We start from the raw sequence: 17,190 nt of genomic DNA, 5'->3' as shown, positions 1-17,190 counted from the left end.
GGAGAGGGAAGACCTGACGGAAACCGGCGCCTTGGGGCGCGTCTGGATGGCTGTGGAAGCACAGCGTTTGGGTGCAGGAGGCCAGGGAAGGACGCTGCGAGCCCGGGGGGCGAGAAGAAGGATGCGCGGGTCCCGAGCGCGTTAGTTAATGTTTGCTTTTCTTTGAGGAAGGCGCCGATTCCAGACAGTTTCCTGAGCTTGGGCTCACGTCGGAAGGAGAGAGCCGGGGCGCCCCGGCCACTCTCGGGGGCTTGGACGTCCATCAGGGCAAGCCCTGGGAGAAACTTCCACCCGGGGCGAGCGGGACAGGGCAGAGGCTCCCTCCTCGCGCGCGCCCCGCCCGCCCCCCGGTGCAGCCAGCGGCGGGGCCCCGCGCGCCGGGCGGGAGGCGCCTGGGGATGTTTCCGTCTGATCCTTGCCTCCTCCCCCCGCGCTGACTCCATCCGCCTCCCCGCCCCCTGCTCGGATCCCCGGCCAGGCGCGACGGGAGGGAGCGGGCCCGAGACTGCATCATTCCGCACTGGCTGCAGCACGGCCAGAGCGAGCAGGTGGAGCGAGCGCGCCAGACCCGGGGGAGACTGCAGTGACGCTGCCCGGGAGACATGGCGGCCGGGCGCCTCTGAATAAGCAGAATCCGGAGCCCCTCGCCGCCCCCGGCCGCCGCAGCCCAGGCCATGCCGAACGGCTGCTGACCGCACGCAGGGGCCGGCCCAGAGGACACATGCGGCAGCAGCTGCCGCCTCGCCCCTGATCTTCTCCCTGCGTTCTCCATGTTGCATTTCTCGTCAGTTTCTCTGGCACTGTAGCTGCTGCTGCCAGAGGAGCGTCAGGGCATTGCTCTGCTCATTCATCCAGCCACACTTTTCTTTTCCATTTTTACCCTTCCCTCCCCATTTCCTTCTCCCTTCCCCTGCCTGCTTTGCATCCATCTCCCCCACCCCATCACCCCCTCCTGCCTCCATCCACCGGGGCTATGGCCGCAGAAGAGGTATTGCAGACTGTGGACCATTATAAGACTGAGATAGAGAGGCTGACCAAGGAGCTCACAGAGACGACCCACGAGAAGATCCAGGCTGCCGAGTACGGGCTGGTGGTGCTTGAAGAGAAGCTGACCCTCAAACAGCAGTATGACGAGCTGGAGGCTGAGTATGACAGCCTCAAACAGGAGCTGGAGCAGCTGAAAGAGGTGAGTTGCCTGTCACCTCTTCCCTCCTCGGCCCCCGTCCATTCCCCCCACCCCCAACGCCCACTCATCATTTATAAAGAAGTCGCAAGGATGCTGTTGAAAGGCCTGTTTCTTCATGTTAGAGCCCTTTGTTGATAACAGAAGATTGAAAGAGTCCATTGTTTTTCCCCCAAGAGAAAAATTGCCCAGGAAATGAATGTATAAGCTGGAATTTGGGAGGCAAGGGCTGTTAAGGCTGTGGGGGAGGGAGATTCATAAGTCTTCGAGACTCAACACTCTAAGGCGACATTCAATTGGGCTGGAATGTATAATTCAAACTTCTCAAAACTGCTGTTATTTCAAACCCAGGTTTCAGTGACAATCCCGTAATCCACAAAGGTGATGGGTAGGTTGGTGCCGAGGACCCGCAATTTCAGGATGTACAATCTGTGGTACCTCAGCCTTCCGCTGAAGGTAACTATTCCTTGATGAGAGAGAGAACTGTGATTAGAACTCCTGGCCAGTCCCAATTGACAAAGGCTGGGCAGGCTTCCTTCTCCCTGGCTTGAGTTATTCTTGTCATCAGGCTGCAGGAGAAAAACAACTCTGCTGAGTGATTTCACCTCTGCCTTGATTTCACCTTTGAGTGAGGCTGGGCCTTGCCCAAGACTTATAAGGTCACCCTGATCAGGGAAAATTTAACTCCCCTACAAATGGTCTGAAAAATGGTGTATATCAAATTTGTGGGTAGCTGTGCATTTCAAATGAGGCTCTTCTGTTTGAAATGACTATGTTTATAAAACCAGAGCACCACACATGGGCCATGTATAACATTTGTCCTCTTTAGTCTTTTGGTATCTGGCTTCTTTTAAAGACTGGCTAGTGTACTGGAAGAAAATAATAAATATGCTTTGATTTCCTATTAAACACTCATATAAGAATATACATATTGTTGAAGGAACTCAGTCTGTTTTACTTGATTCCTGAGGCACTATGGGTAACATGTAACCAGTTATAAATTTAAATGTACACACTGCTTTTCTATGTGGCAAGTCTTTATTTTTAGGTGCATATTGGCATTTTAAATGTTAATTCTAATTTGGTATATAATAATATCAGAAATGTTTTTCTTATAACGTACTCAAACTGTTTTTTTGGGGGGTGTCTCATGTTGTTACAGTTAAAAAGCATGATTTATGACATATCTAATCAATTTGCCTTCTAGTTTAGTACATAAATGGTAAGCATTTATAATTTCAGGTTCATTTTGTTTTTATTCTGATGCCTAAGTGCCAAAAAATAAATATATGGTAAAAACTCCAACTAGAAATCTGATTTTTGTGTATCAAGCTGTAAATTTCTAGCTCATGTTTTTCTTACCATGCACATGTCTGTTCTTAACAACAGCTAGACTTATTGGTATTTTCCAATTTTGATTAGGTCTTAGGCTGATATGTTTAAATTCAATGATGCTAAACCTTGTGGAGTTAGGAAACAGGATGGTGATTGCAAATCTCAGAGATGTTTTGATGTTGTCTGCACCTGTCAACACTGCTTTACCAAGACGAGGAAGTGTAAACCAGGCAGTGTTAAGCCATCACTTCCTTGATAAAGGAGGTATACTTAGTTTAATGAACTGGAGTATAATTGTTAACTGACCTTCCTGCTTGATTTAAACAACTCTTCTAGGTATATTTCTGTGTCATTGGCACTTGCCCTAAATAGTAAACCTTAATGCAATTTCTTTTGCCTTTACTAGACCATGAGCTCTTGAGGCAAGGAATCTGTCTTAATTTACTTTGCATCCAAAGTCTTTAATACAAAGCCTAGCACATAGTGAGCCAGCAGTAAATATTTAATGAAATAATAAATTTATACTGGAAGAAGACACGCCTTTATCAAGCTTTCACTAGTCAATATGGGTTAGTGTCAGAGAAAGACTAAGAAAATTAGGAAGTATGGGAAGTGACTAGTATTTAAAAACTACTTGTATTACTTTCATCAGCAGTAATGGGAAAAAAGATAAAAAATGTTTTGTAGGAATAGTATAACATTGGTTTCTTATTACGGAATAATGCAAATACCAATTATAAATTTTTTCTATAAAAATTTGAAGCATATTTTGTTTTATATAACAGGAGGTTAATAAAAATTTAGCAGGATTATTTTTACCAAATGGTGCTTGTTTACATGTGTGTTTTGAGTTGCATTTAGCCTAAATATAATTCAATTTTGGGTCCCTAATTGGCTTATACAATTATATAAAAATATATTTTACGGTAATAAAATAATCATTATACCTGATGATTTGATAGTGAGACCTGTTATTTTGATCCTTTAAACATGATGTATACTTTAGTTGGGAGTATTATTTCAATGAGCTAAATCAGTCTCAGTAATACTTCCTGTTTGAAAAGTAAATCCAAAATAATTATGCACACTAAGATATTCCAATGATGATATCGTGTAGAAGCCATTTTTGAAAAACACGTTTTGTGAGTGCTCTGATTTTTCAAAAGGAAGTTTTGTTCATTTTCAGGTATATATAGTAAACAGTGTTGTTGCATTATATCTATTAAGCCATGTATAAAAGAAATCTTTGGCTTTTTTGTAGGCTCTTTCAACAAATAGGATCCATTTAAAAATAATTGGATCACTTATGGAAATGTCAACAGAGAAACACTGTATTAAGTCCAAGTTGGACATTAGTAATTTGCAGAGTAGCAGCACAGCTTAGTCTTTACAGGTCATTTCATTTTCGAGAGTCAGCACCCAACCATGTGGCTGCCCTCCTTCCCAGGCTGTGTACCACTATGACAATAATACAAATGAGCAGGGTTGCCTGAAGATGTGCAAAATCAGGATGATGAAGTCATTAATTTTTTTCTAGTTATGTCTTCCCTCAGTCTGGATGCTTTTTGGCCTGGCCTGCTGTCACTCAGGGCTCTGCCCTGTGCCTACACGACTGCTGTAATTCTGTTCCCTAAAGAACACACTCGAAAGAAAAGTACTTAGGATCTGACAAAAGGATGACTTCTGACATCATCATAATGTTCTCCTTTATGTTATATTTAGGCAGCTGGACAAAGCAACATATCCACTAGAATACTTGACCATGGTTTTATGGGCTCACAAATAATGCTTGCTTTTCAGTGACTGGGGCACCCATGCCCAGTTATGTTCCTGGCCTGGCTGATTGTATGTTTGGGATATGTGTAAATCAGCACGTGTCTGTCACCCAGGCCATAATAGTGTCTGAAGAAGAGTCATGGTTCTAAAATAATTTGAAAACTAAAAATATACATACGTTAAAAAAATACTCCGAATTTAAATTTTTTTTTTTTTTACTTAAAAAATGTTTGAAATTTAAAATGTAGTAAAGTTTAAAAGGATCTCCTTAGAAACGAATGATTCAGCATTCCTGGTAGCATTTTAGAAAACATATCCGTGTGACAACTTTAGAAAGTTTTGCAGCTAGGTTATAGTTGACTATGTACTAAGAATCTTCAATTCATTTTCTCATCCCTGACGCCAAGGATAGACATCAGCTGCGGAAGAGGCACTTTCTGGGCGTAGAGCAGCTTCTCCTCCTGAAGACAAATTTTTGCTTTTTCAGGGCTGTAGTTACATCATTCAAGAAATAAACATTGAACTTATACACTTTTAGAGATGGTCACATTAGGGACCTGATGAAAGCCATTTACTTGTCTGGATTCATCTTTAAACAGAACTAATTTTCTTTCCTTATATGCTTGGGAAGATTATTAGCTTCTTTATCTCTGTAAATTCTAAATCATGAAATCATATGGGGAAAAAGAACTCCAGATTTCTTTTCCAATCTATGAATAAACATAGAGAAAGTTAGTACTTAATTTATTTACCTAAGCTAGTATTTTTTTCTCTCTTATTGTTTTTAAAGAAGAAATGATTATATTTATTATCACATTTATTAGCAAGTTAATTAAAAAACTAAAATATACCAACAAATGCTTTTGGAAACTTGACAAACAACCTCAGCAAACAAACATAATGACTTTCAATCACATTTCTTTTTTTTGACCCAATTGCTCTAACTTGCATCATCACTTCTTTTTATTTCAACTCAAGATTTCATCTCTGACAGAGCTATTTCTCAGATATCATTTAGCAAGATTTTAGAGTCTTTCATGACATTCACCATGTTTACGTGAATGGTGTACAGCAGCCGTGGTTTGAAGATTTTTTCAGAATTTCATGCTTACAAATATTCTACACTATCATTTTCTTAAATACGCTTGTACTTTATGGATATTGCATTCCACATTTGAACATATGATAATTACTTGCATGTTGAAATATATGGTAAAGGACTTTCTCACACATAAGGTTGTACGTGTAAAAATGGCTTTGCAGGAGGGCATGAACAGGTGCATAGTCTTACTATTAAATAATTCATTACACTAAAGGAGAAGGGATGTAAAGTCAAGTGGCAAGAGATGAAATTGGGAAAGTGGCAGTGGCCACATTTTTTTCTTGGGGATGGGGAACCATTAAAAGGAAATGAAAGGAGACACTTAGTAACTGTGTTTGGTGCCTTACATCTTATCTCATTTAACCTTCAAAGTAACTTAGAGGCTTATTGCCCATTTTTACAGATAAGAAAATAATAAGAATAATAAAACATTGAACTATGTACGAAGCTCCGTTTAGGACAAGGTGCTTTGCATGCCTTATCTCTAATTCTTATAACAATCCTTTACAAGGTAGATATTACTCGAATTATACAGAAAAGTAAAGTAGGTCTTAGAGAGGTTAAGGATTCTTCTGAAGGCTGCAAAGCTAGATGGTGAAACCTGGTTTAGGAAGAAGCCCATTCTTCATTGCACCATACTACCTCAGAGGGTGAATCATCTCAGCCAGAGCCACAAGTGCAATTTAGAAGGTCACAGTGTTGGTCACAGAGGGTGAATTGAAAGCAGTGCAGGAGCAGTGGGGCTAGTGAGGAGGGGACAAACCTAAGAGCTATTTAGGAGGTGTACGGTGGAACATGGTGTTGGATGTGACTGGATGTGGAAAGTGAGAAAAAGAGTAGAGTCGAGAATCTTCTCAGGATGGATAGAAGGTGGTTGCATTCACAAAGGAAGGTACTATGGGGTAAGGGCAGTTTTAGAGGGGAAGGTTGATGGCCAAGTTATAGGAGTCCTTTTAATTCATGTTTTCTGTGAGGGGAGGTGTAAATTGTGTGATAAATTCAAATACCTCTCAGTTTAACAAAACAAATGAATAGTTTGTGCAATTGGTTGTCATTTTATTCAAATATAATTTCCGGAATATGGAAGATATGAACAATTGAACAATGTTTTCACCAATGTCAGTTTAATTACGTGCTGAATTAGATGTGCAAAGGAACAAACAAGGGGCTGGGCTGGCACAGTGAGGACCCCGAGGGCAGCCTAAGTGGAAAACTAGCCCTTGCTGACCTCCTAGGTTAAGAGGGCTGGGAGCAACAGCACTCACTCCTGGCTGACTGATACTTGAAATTCCATTAGCGCTTTAAAATTTTTTTTCCTTTTTTTTGTCAGGAGAGATTGGTTGCTCTTTAAAAATTACCATTGTGTAATTAGGACAGTTTATGGCAACAATCCAAGTTACATAATAGCATGTACAGATTAATAATTTCCCCTTCCTCTCCCACCAATTCTTTGTTGCTAACACTCTGGTGAGTATTCTCTTATATTTGCTTTAAATATCTTTAAACATATGAATTCATACACAGGGTTTTTTGTTGTTCTTTTGTTTTTATAAAAATGGGATCATGCCATACATAGTACTCTGCAACCTGGAGATTTTCATTAATAGTATGTCCTTTAAAATGGAGATGTTTCTGGGGCCGGCCCCGTGGTGTAGTGGTTAAGTTTGGTGCGCTCCGCTTCTGTGGCCCATGTTTGTGGGTTCAGATCCTGGGCGCGGACCTATACCACTTGTCAGGCATGCTGTGGTGGCAACCCACATACAAAATAGAGGAAGATTGGCACAGATGTTAGCTCAGGGCTAATGTTCATCAAACAAAAAAAAAAAAAACAGAGGGAGATTGGCAACAGATGTTAGCTCAGGGCAAATCTTCCTCAGCAAAAAACAAAAATAAAATGCAGATATTTCTAGAACAGGACTGCATTTTTAAGGCACTGATGTTTCAAGTGCGAAGAAAATCAGACAGATTAGGGAAGAAAACCAGAGAGCCTCAGGGAGTGTGGGCGACAGTGGGAGGTGGGAGGGGAGGAGATGGCCAGGTTCTGCCTGGAGGATAGCTTAGGTGGTAAGCAAGAGAGAAAACAAGTGTAGGTGTGTGTAAAAAAACCTCATGGAATTGGTTGCCCCATGGCTGGCCTGGGTAATAATACCAAGGGAAAAGATGGAAAGTTTTGTGGGTGAATTAGCAGGGATTTTGATTCCTTGTCTTCTTGGCTGGTGATGGAGGTAGGTGTATCAGCATAATAGGTGGCTGGTTTCCGTGGCTGGCAAGAGTCGGTCCTGCAGGGTGGCTACATCCTGTGTATTCTGGGTCTTGGTGAGAAGCCAAGATGATTCAGGCAATTGGGCCTCATTACGTTATCCCATCCTTGCTCTGTGATGGTTGAGTTTTGAGATAGTTGGTTAGGATCTTATACAGCATCTCAGATTCAGTGTGTTATGTGGGCAATGGGAACAAGAGGACACAAGACAGGAAATTGTTCAGCAAAAGGGTTCTTCCTTGTTATGATGGAAAGGAACATGAGTGGCAAAGAATACCTTTCCCTCCTGGGATTTAATTACTTTGTCTGTAAAATTAAGGGGTTAGAATAGATAATCTCTATGATTTTTATCAGCTCTAAATTTCTGTGATGCTGTGTTTTAGAGTTACCTAGTCTCCTTATTGATCTACCTGTCCTTTTCAAATTCATTCCGTCTTTTACAAAGTACAGAATAATCTTGCTTAATTGCAATAATTTTCACCTAGCCTTTGGGTTTATGCATCAACTTTTCTATATTTTACCTCCAATCCACTTCCATTCTCATTGCTCAGCTCCAGCCAGGATAACCCACCTATTTTCACACTTGTACTCTGTACACAATTTTTTTTAAAAAACAATTCATAGTTCTCTTTTGAACATCTGGCCCAAACTCATTTCCCTTCTGGATTCACTTCTCTAATCACGCCTATACTGTTAAGGAATTGATTCATTGTTTGTTTTCACTGACGTATTTGTACTTGGCTTCAGAGAGCAGAGCGAGGCCCAGTGGGTCCCCTGAAAGCCAGATTTTGGATCAAAATAAAGAACTAACAAGTATAGTTGTCCAATAATGAATGAGGCAGCCTTTATTATGAAGTAGTGAGTTCCCTGTCACCAAAAAGGTTTGAGGCTAGCTAACCATGTGCTGGGAGTACTGGCTGGAGGGTTCATATAGAATATGAACCCTTGGAAAGGGGTTTATATAGAATAATCTCTAAGGTCCCCGTCCTAGTCTGAGTTTTTTAATCATTCTGGATGTTCCAAGTAAGTTCATATGTTTATGTTTTTTATACTCTCTTCTCCACCACTCGATCATAGTGTTTCCAACATGGTTATATTTTTCTGTTTTAATGTTTAGCATTTCACAGTACTTATGACTTTTGAACATTTGGAATGTTTTCAAAGTGTATCAAAAGTTTATCTTAATTTTGATTTATGTTGTGCTTGATTTTCAGAAAAAAACTGATGCATAATAAAGTCTTATGACTATATCTGTAAATTTTGGGAAGTGTCAGTGACACTTTATACATTTTGAAGCTACATAGTTGCAGTGAGGGGGGTCTGCAGCTTCCAGATCTTTGTTTTTATACACACACACAGGCACATATGTGCACACATGTGATTATATATTTTGTCATTTACACTTAGTCCAATATTTTATAATCTGCATTGTCAACTATTTACATTATATACCAATCTGAGTTTTTCTTTTTGCTTTAGATTTCCCATTACATCTTGTTCTGGTTCATTTATTCATTAAAAAATTTGTATTGAGTGGCTGCTGTGATGGGGACTGTGCCACTTGCTGAAGATACAACGTTGAACAAGACTGACAAGATGGAGCTGCCTGAATGGAGTTTCTGTTTCAGACTGGGTGATAGTCAGGAAACACACACCCTTTAGATGGGAGACGGCCATGAGTGAAGAGATGGAGGCTTGCTGGGGAAAGCATGGTCAGGAAAAGCCTCTCCCAGGGGTGACATCTGAGCCCAGACCTGAATGATGGGAAGAAGCTGGCCATGTGGAGATTGGGGGAAGTGATTTTTAGGAAGAGGGACAAGTGCAAGTATCTTGGAACTCTGTAGTTGTTAGGGGAAATGATAGGTCATCATGCCCTATAAAAATAACCATTCCTATTTGAAAAATGAGCATCTATAAAGTAGTATATTGCCTTTAGATTGTTCGAATGAGGTTTTGAGTCTCAACATTGAAAGTGTTTGAGCAAAGCCTAGATACCCTCCTGATCTCTTCTTTTAGAAGAGATGGGTCAGGGCCGGCCCCGTGGCTTAGCCGTTAAGTGTGCACGCTCCGCTACTGGCAGCCCGGGTTCGGATCCCGGGCACGCACCGACGCACCGCTTCTCCGGCCATGCTGAGGCGGTGTCCCACATACACCAACTAGAAGGATGTGCAACTATGACGTATAACTATCTATTGGGGCTTTGGGGGAAAAAAAAGGAGGAGGATTGGCAGTAGATGTTAGCTCAGAGCCAGTCTTCGTCGGCAAAAAGAGGAGGATTAGCGTGGATGTTAGCTCAGGGCTGATCTCCCTCACAAAAAAAAAAAAAAAAAGAAGAAGAGATGAGTCAGAACCAGTGACTTTCAGTACAGACTACACATAGGATCACCTTGGTGATTTATAAAAATACTGCTGCCTGGACCCCACTCCAAGACAATTCAATCAGAGTCATTGGAGGTGAAGCCAGGGCTTCAGGATGTTACCCCCTGACCCCCCACCTAATAGGTGCAGCCAGGTCTGAAAACTTCTCCTCTAGATACTTCCAACTCTGGGAGTAAATGACTCTGTAGGAATAGAAGTGTTTGGTAAGAAAAGCTGGGAAGTTAGGAGCTAAGATATAAACCTTAATTGCGCAGTCTTTTTTACTTTTCTTCTCTGTTTTCTGGAAACGAAGACACTGTAAAGCCTTTCAGAAAACCAACAAACATCATCAAAAACTGAACTACGTTAGACAGAGATGTATGTTAAATTAGACTGTTTCATTTTCTCTTCTTCAGGGTTGTTTCAAGTTTGTTTTAAAAGTTATTTGTCTCCTTTGTTATGTCTGCTTCGTCGCTTTATTCTGCTTACAGTTGTTTATACCAACTTGACAAGTTTAGAAATAGGATATAAAAAAAGAATTACTTTGATGCAGTAATCTTTACCTTCTGAGGTTGTTTTCAATTATTCTTTTGGTTATACATGCTTACTGTTTTCCAACATTATTTTATGGAGGAAAAGCACTACTTAAAATGTAATATTTAACTGCTATGTTCTTATCTTTAAATTTAGAGTTGAAAATAAGAAGCCTGTTTACATTTATGGGAAGTACACAATAACAGTAGCAATTTCCTTAAGAATGTTTGTTGCACAGTTTGGCGTGGGTCTGTAATGGAAGGTTCAGAATGATGGGTCTTTGTTTTTCTCTTGCATACTGCAGACTAATGTGGAATCAAATGCTGCTGTTGAAGAGCCCTTAGCCATCAAGTTTTGAAACTGAAAGAGGTTTATATTATAGCATGGGTGTGCCTTGTTGATAAGGCTCACTGATTGCCATTTTCTAGAAAGTTTAGGAGATTTTTTGAAGTTGACCTCGGTGTGAGGCAACTAGATGGAGACAGGATGAGTCTAATCTTGTATGTGACTTCTTTTGTTGAGCTGACGATACTGTCACCTTGCAGATTATCTCTTTGGCATTCACGGCCATTTTTTACCCTATAAATCACAGTGTGGTTTTCTTTCTGCTAATGCTGGTGTGTGCACAGAGCCTTTAAGATCAAAATCTCAAGAAAATATAACTAAGAAGGAAAAGCAGCAATTAGAGAGAACAAAAGGAAATACTATAATGTATTCAAAAACCAATTATAAATACCTTTTGAGTTGTTAACTCTTTGGATCATTTTTTAAAAATTGATAAGGTTCTTGATTAGCGTTGGTAATTCAGAGTTAACTGTGGTTTAATGATCTAGTTCTAATGATCTGAACAACAAGATTTCCTTTTTGTTAATATTTATAATAATTTAGAACTAGAATCCTTTCTTAAGAGTTCTCAGGTCCTCTATCTTAATCACTGTAGTTATTTCCAATCAAGTTTTATGTGCTTTTTTCATTTTAGCAAAATAAATAATATATCTTTGCAAGTCATGTTGAAGTGTTTGGGATAATATGAGCTATTATTTGCTAAAATTGAGACCAGGATCTCAAAACCACAATTACATTTTTAGACAATGGTCACAGTAAGACATTTCAGGAAAAGACAATGAAAAGACCTCTAGACCAATGAGATTTTGGTCGTTCTTGATCAATTCCAAGTGAAAAAATTTTAAGTTGCATTTTAATTTTTGAGGCCAATGTGACTTAGAAATTTGGAAAAGGGACACTAAAGTGAGCACTGTGAGCAAATAGGTCATTCCAGAAAGCTAAATAATGGTTCGTTCATTCTTTCCTACAATAATGATATATTTAGTGCCTCCTGTGTGTTAGGCACACATCTGGGTGCTAAGGATACAGCAGAGAACAAACCCACAGAAATCTCCATGTTCAGGAAGCTTACATTCTTGAGGAGGGGGACAATAAATAATGAATACATAAAATTGAATGTTAGATGGTCCTAACTGGTATAGAGGAAAACAGAGGAGAGAGGAGGAGGTGGCATGTGAAGTGGGGAAAGGTTGCTATTTTCAATAGATAGTCAGAGAAAGCTTCCTTGAGAAGGGACAGCAAAGAGGGGCTTGAGTGAGGGAGTGAAGAGTGGGTGAATTAGAGAAGGAATGGGGGTGAAGTGATGGAGCAGCTTTTAGGTGTGAGTGAGATGGGAAACTTTTGGAGGATTTTGAGCCAAGGAGTCACAAAGGTCTGTGCTTTTTTTTTCCCACTGAGATAACCTGTGTATACATTCAAGCAAGACTGTATTTCCTCCTTCGTGGAAAAGGAGTTTAAATTAACCTGGTAGCTCATGAGATATGTTACATTCTTATTTTTTTCCCTCATAGCAAATGTTTAATAGATGTTTATGGTATTGCATTGATTTAGGCTAGAAAAAAAATAAAGTTATTAAGACAGCCAACTATTTTGAAAAAAAGTTTGGAATAGACCACTTGTTTTAAAAATAACCGTTTGTTTGACTAATTATAACGGTTTACTAAAAAACACACTGTGCTGACTTGCCTGGTTCTTTGTACCTCAATCTTCACCTAGCTCTGTTCTACTCTCTGTCCTTATTCTGGACCAGACGAGCCGTCTAGTAGACCCTAGGTGACATAAAGACAGTTTCAACATTGCATTACTGGTTCTGTGCCACAACTGATGTTCTAGCTCCTGTGAGACTGGAATGAATGCTAGTCTTTCATTCATTCATTCATTTACTCATTCATATTTTAAATATTTAGAGAGCATCAGTTATATGCCAAGCATTATGTTGGGTATACAAAAATGAGGAAGACATGGTCTTTATTTTTAAGCTAGTTATTTACTGCTGGAGGCAATAGACATGAATAAATATGATTATGACATTTTATTGGAAAGATCATGGGCTCTTGAATCAGGACGAACTGTATTTGAATCCGTTCAGTAGCTGTGTGATCTTAGGCTAATACTTAAAACTCTATGAACCTCACTTTCCTCCTCTGTAAAATGGAGGAAGATAGTAACTATGGATGTTAAAGAAAAATCCATGTAAAACATTTAATACAGTCCCTGACACATAGTAAGCACCCAATAAATGATGGATGTGATGGTGATAATAATAATAATGATGATGTGTTGGCTGTGCTCGATAGGACACCAAAGTGGAGGGCAGCAAACTCAAAGGAATCAGAGCAAACTTCTCGATCAAGGCGACATGTGAGGGAGACTGAAGAATGAGTAGGGATTTTCCAGGCAGGTGGGAGGAGCAGAGTCATTCAGGAAGAGGAAAGAGCCTGCAAAGGAGGGAAGATTGGAGAGGTCTGCAACTGTGTCGTTTGCAAGTGGTATTTGAAATGGGATGAGAAGTGGGAGGTGAGCCTGGAGAGGTGGTTTGGGGCCAGACGGTGGGTGAAGGCCTTGTAATGAGGCTTGTCAGTCCCTGCCAGCCAAGGCTTTGGCACAGCTGACTGTAATGATCTCTGCAACAGGAGGCTTTGCAGTGAGAGCCAGGTCCAGTGACACTGTAAGAAGTGCCTCCAACTAAATAGGAGTCTGGAAGTATCTGCTGCTCCCATGCCCTCTCTTTGGTGTGTTTTAGGGTTTGTTTTAGCCTCATGGCCTCTTGCAAATGAGAGAGTGGCAGCTTCCCAATCTTCCCCTCGTTGTGACCATCACCTCATTCCCCTTCAGTTTGGGTCCTCAGTGTCCACTGTCTTTCCACATGATTGGGCTGGCACTGCTCCTGGTGACCCTGATCTTTCACAAACCCCTCTGATTCCTGACACTCTTGGCTCTGAGAGCCACTAATGCCCTGCAGTCTTGACTTAGATTCTGACAGGTTGATTGGACCCTTGGATGTTGAGCTCTGTCAATACTAAACTTGAATATCCCTTGCCCATTGGCTTTGCCAATTAGGATTAATTGCCATTTTCCTCCTTTCTCTTGTCTTTCCTCTCGGTTGCCATTGATTCAAGTTCTACCTCCATTTTGCTTCTCCTCTGGGAGAGTCTCCCTTATGCCCCTTGAGGAAGGTCAGGCCACTTATGGGTGTGCTCAGGAGCTTAAACTTTATATACCATGGGAAGAGCATTGAAAGTTTCAAAGCAGGAGAGTAATATAATTAGCTTTATGTTTTAAAACTGATTTTTTGCTTTTGATTCTGGCAATACAGTGGTCTAGGACCTCTGACCTACCCTTCTGCTAGGAACAATTAAAAATGCTAGATAAAATGTAAAACTAGCCCTTAAAATACATGAATGAATTGACTTCCTAGTAAGGATGCTCAGAGGCTAAAACTGAATTAAAGCAAGAAGCTTTAGAAGTAAGCAGTACGTCACTGCTGACTTTTGCCTTGAGTGCATTTGCTGAATCAGGTAAAACTGAGCATTGTTTCTATGGGCCACGTAGGGTAGAGGGAATAGGAGACAAAGCCTAGAATCTTCCAAGATTGGGCCCCAAGGGATTTCACACGCAGTGTGAAGGAGAATTGGATATACTGTCCCTCTCCACCACCTCCAGCAGGGGAAGACGTGAAAAATTGGGTGTCTCTCCTCAGACTTCAGATCCCACCAATTGGCTCTCACCAACATTTGCAGGCTGTTCACACAGAGTGTGTGTGGATGTGTCTGGGAAGGGGCTGAAATCCAAAAACCTTAAGGTCAGAATTCATTTGGAGTGATCCCGGGTTGGTCATGCCTGCAGACATCTGTTGGAAGCAAATGCAGACCTGCTTGGAAGAAACCTACTGTCATGGTGGACTAGAAGGAATCACCGCAGATAATATTCTAAAAAAAGTGAGCCCAAACCAAAACAAAAGAAAAATTGCAAAATATACAAGGAACAAAGCACCATTGGTCCACATCCTTGTCATTGCTTTATATTGTCAAACTTTAGAACATTTGCCTCACTGGTAGATGTGAAAGGGTATCTCATTGTAGCTTTAGTTTGCATTTTGTGACTATTAATGAGGTTAAGCATCTTCTTAAATGTTCATGGGCATTTATATTTCCCCTTCATCAAAATACTTTTTCTTGTCTTTTGCCCCTTTTTCTATTGGGATTGTTTATATTTTTCTTACTGATTTGTAGGAGTATATATCTATATCTATATTCTGTATACTAAGCCTTTCTCAGTTATATATGTTGGAAATCTCTATTCCTAGTTTGTGGCTTACCTTTCCACTCTTTCTGGGGTGCCCTGTGATAAAGAGAACTTTCTAATTTTAATTTAGTTGATTTATCACTCTTTTATGCTTAGAGATTGTGGGTTTTTAAATTCTTGTTTTAATATTTAAATCTTTAATTCTCCCTGGAATTGATTTCTGTGTTTGATGTGAGATAGAAATCTGATTTGATTTTTCCCCCATAAAATTGGATTGCCGGTTACCTCAACACCACCAGTTATTGAATAGTCTCTCTTTCCTCCACTAATCTTCAACTTCTGCTTTGTCATAAATCAAGTGTCTATATATGCATAGGTCTTTTTCTGGACTATTCTATTCCATTGGTTGTTGGTCTATTCCTGTGCAAATACCACAATGTCTTAGCGTTAGAGCTTTATAGTAAGTTCTTGATAGCTGGTGGAATACTTCTCCCATTTTGCTCTTCTTTAGGAGTCATTGGCTTTAGGAGTCTTCCTCTTTGCTCTCATTGGCTCTTTGCTTTGATGCATTCAACATTTACAAGGAAGTGGCAAGTGAATTAGGGCAAATCACACCGTTTATTTCCATCTCCCAATAGGTGTTAAGGATGGGAATGCTGAGTGTCTGATTGTGGTTGTCCTAGACTTTGTTGACGTTTTTATAAACAAAGCAGGCAAGCTCCAAAAGGGAACTCAATTGTCTAATTAGATGTTACTAGAAACCTTAATGGGATCTGTGATCTAATTCTTAAGAAGTCGCTTTGGAGAAAAATACTGTTTAAGAGCTTTTCATGAAGTATTAGAAAAAAACAAGCTCTAAACCGAAAAGTCCCTTTTGTAGCTTTTGAGCAAGCACATATTTCTAACGTAAGCATCTGAAATATCTTATTACCTATAGCTCTGTAAAAAATAATCTTCCTTTGGTTATTTTCCTCATATCACAGTCATTGGAAAAATAAATTTATACACTAATACCCCGTTAACTGGTCTATAGAGTTATAAATAACCTCATACTCCTATAAAATTGAAAACTTTTATGGAAAAGGCTCAGATGAAATATTACCTAAGTAGGAATTAACTTCTTTTTATCATTTTACATTATTTCATTTTTAATATTTTGAAAAATATAATTATTCCTCTTCTTAGTTTAAAAAACTTCAGTGTTATTTGTGCTCAGATAGTTTTAAACTAAAAAATTTTCCTTGATGTTTAGAGCTTAATTATATTTTCAAGTCAATATATTTGAGGTTTTTTCCCTTCATAACATTAACAACATGGAGAGGAAAAGTTCAATCCAGCGTCATGTTAAAACTCCCTCTTTAACATTAAGAAATAGGACTTTTCTAGTCCCTTTTTTCTCCGTGTATACTTTTCTTACTCATCTTCTTTTATCCCCTCTCTCTTCTTTAACTTTACACTAAAATATCAAGGATTTAATGGATCATTAAAGAATGAACTCTAGGGGCCGGCCCTGTGGCTTAGTGGTTAAGTGCGTGCGCCCCGCTACTGGCGGCCCGGGTTCGGATCCCGGGCGCACACTGACACATCGCTTCTCTGGCCATGCTGAGGCAGTGTCCCACATACAGCAACTAGAAGGATGTGCAACTATGACATACAACTATCCACTGGGGCTTTGGGGAAAACAAAAAAAAAGGAGGAGTATTGGCAATAGATGTTAGCTCAGAGCCGGTCTTCCTCAGCAAAAAGAGGAGGATTAGCATGGATGTTAGCTCAGGGCTGATCTTCCTCACAAAAAAATAAAAATAAAAAAAAAATAAGCATAACGGGCAGCCACTGGACTGATGGGATCTGATAAATGTTTTAAGAAGCTCACTCTGGCTGTTCTTTGTAGGCTGTGGAAGGAGTGACCCAAGTTAGGAGGTTGTTGCAGTAGTTCCGGTATTAGTTGGTGGTGTTTTGGACCAGGAGGAGAATCTACTTAGGGGTGAGAAATGATCTGATTGAGGATGTATGTTGAAGGATTTGCTAATTAATTGGATGTGAGAGCAAAAG

General features: G+C 40.1%; 1 protein-coding gene across 3 annotated transcripts in view; it reads left to right on the top strand.

Moving 5' to 3' along the window:
- The first annotated feature begins 434 nt into the window (after window positions 1–434).
- Window positions 435–17,190, top strand: part of BICD1 (BICD cargo adaptor 1) — a 212,160-nt gene continuing 195,404 nt past the window's right edge. For 2 of the 3 annotated variants that reach the window (XM_087442584.1, XM_087442585.1), the window contains exon 1: window positions 437–1,186. In XM_087442584.1, the coding sequence (XP_087298710.1) occupies window positions 974–1,186 (213 nt within the window). In that variant the 5' untranslated portion in view covers window positions 437–973. Of the gene's footprint in view, window positions 1,187–17,190 lie in introns of all 3 variants that reach the window. The other variant, XM_087442586.1, reaches the window with a different exon arrangement.

The sequence above is a fragment of the Ceratotherium simum genome, chromosome 17 (assembly GCF_057802395.1).
Source record: "Ceratotherium simum simum isolate JZ-2026a chromosome 17, ASM5780239v1, whole genome shotgun sequence".
NCBI lineage: Eukaryota > Metazoa > Chordata > Mammalia > Perissodactyla > Rhinocerotidae > Ceratotherium > Ceratotherium simum.
This window is presented reverse-complemented; position numbering and strand designations above follow the sequence as displayed.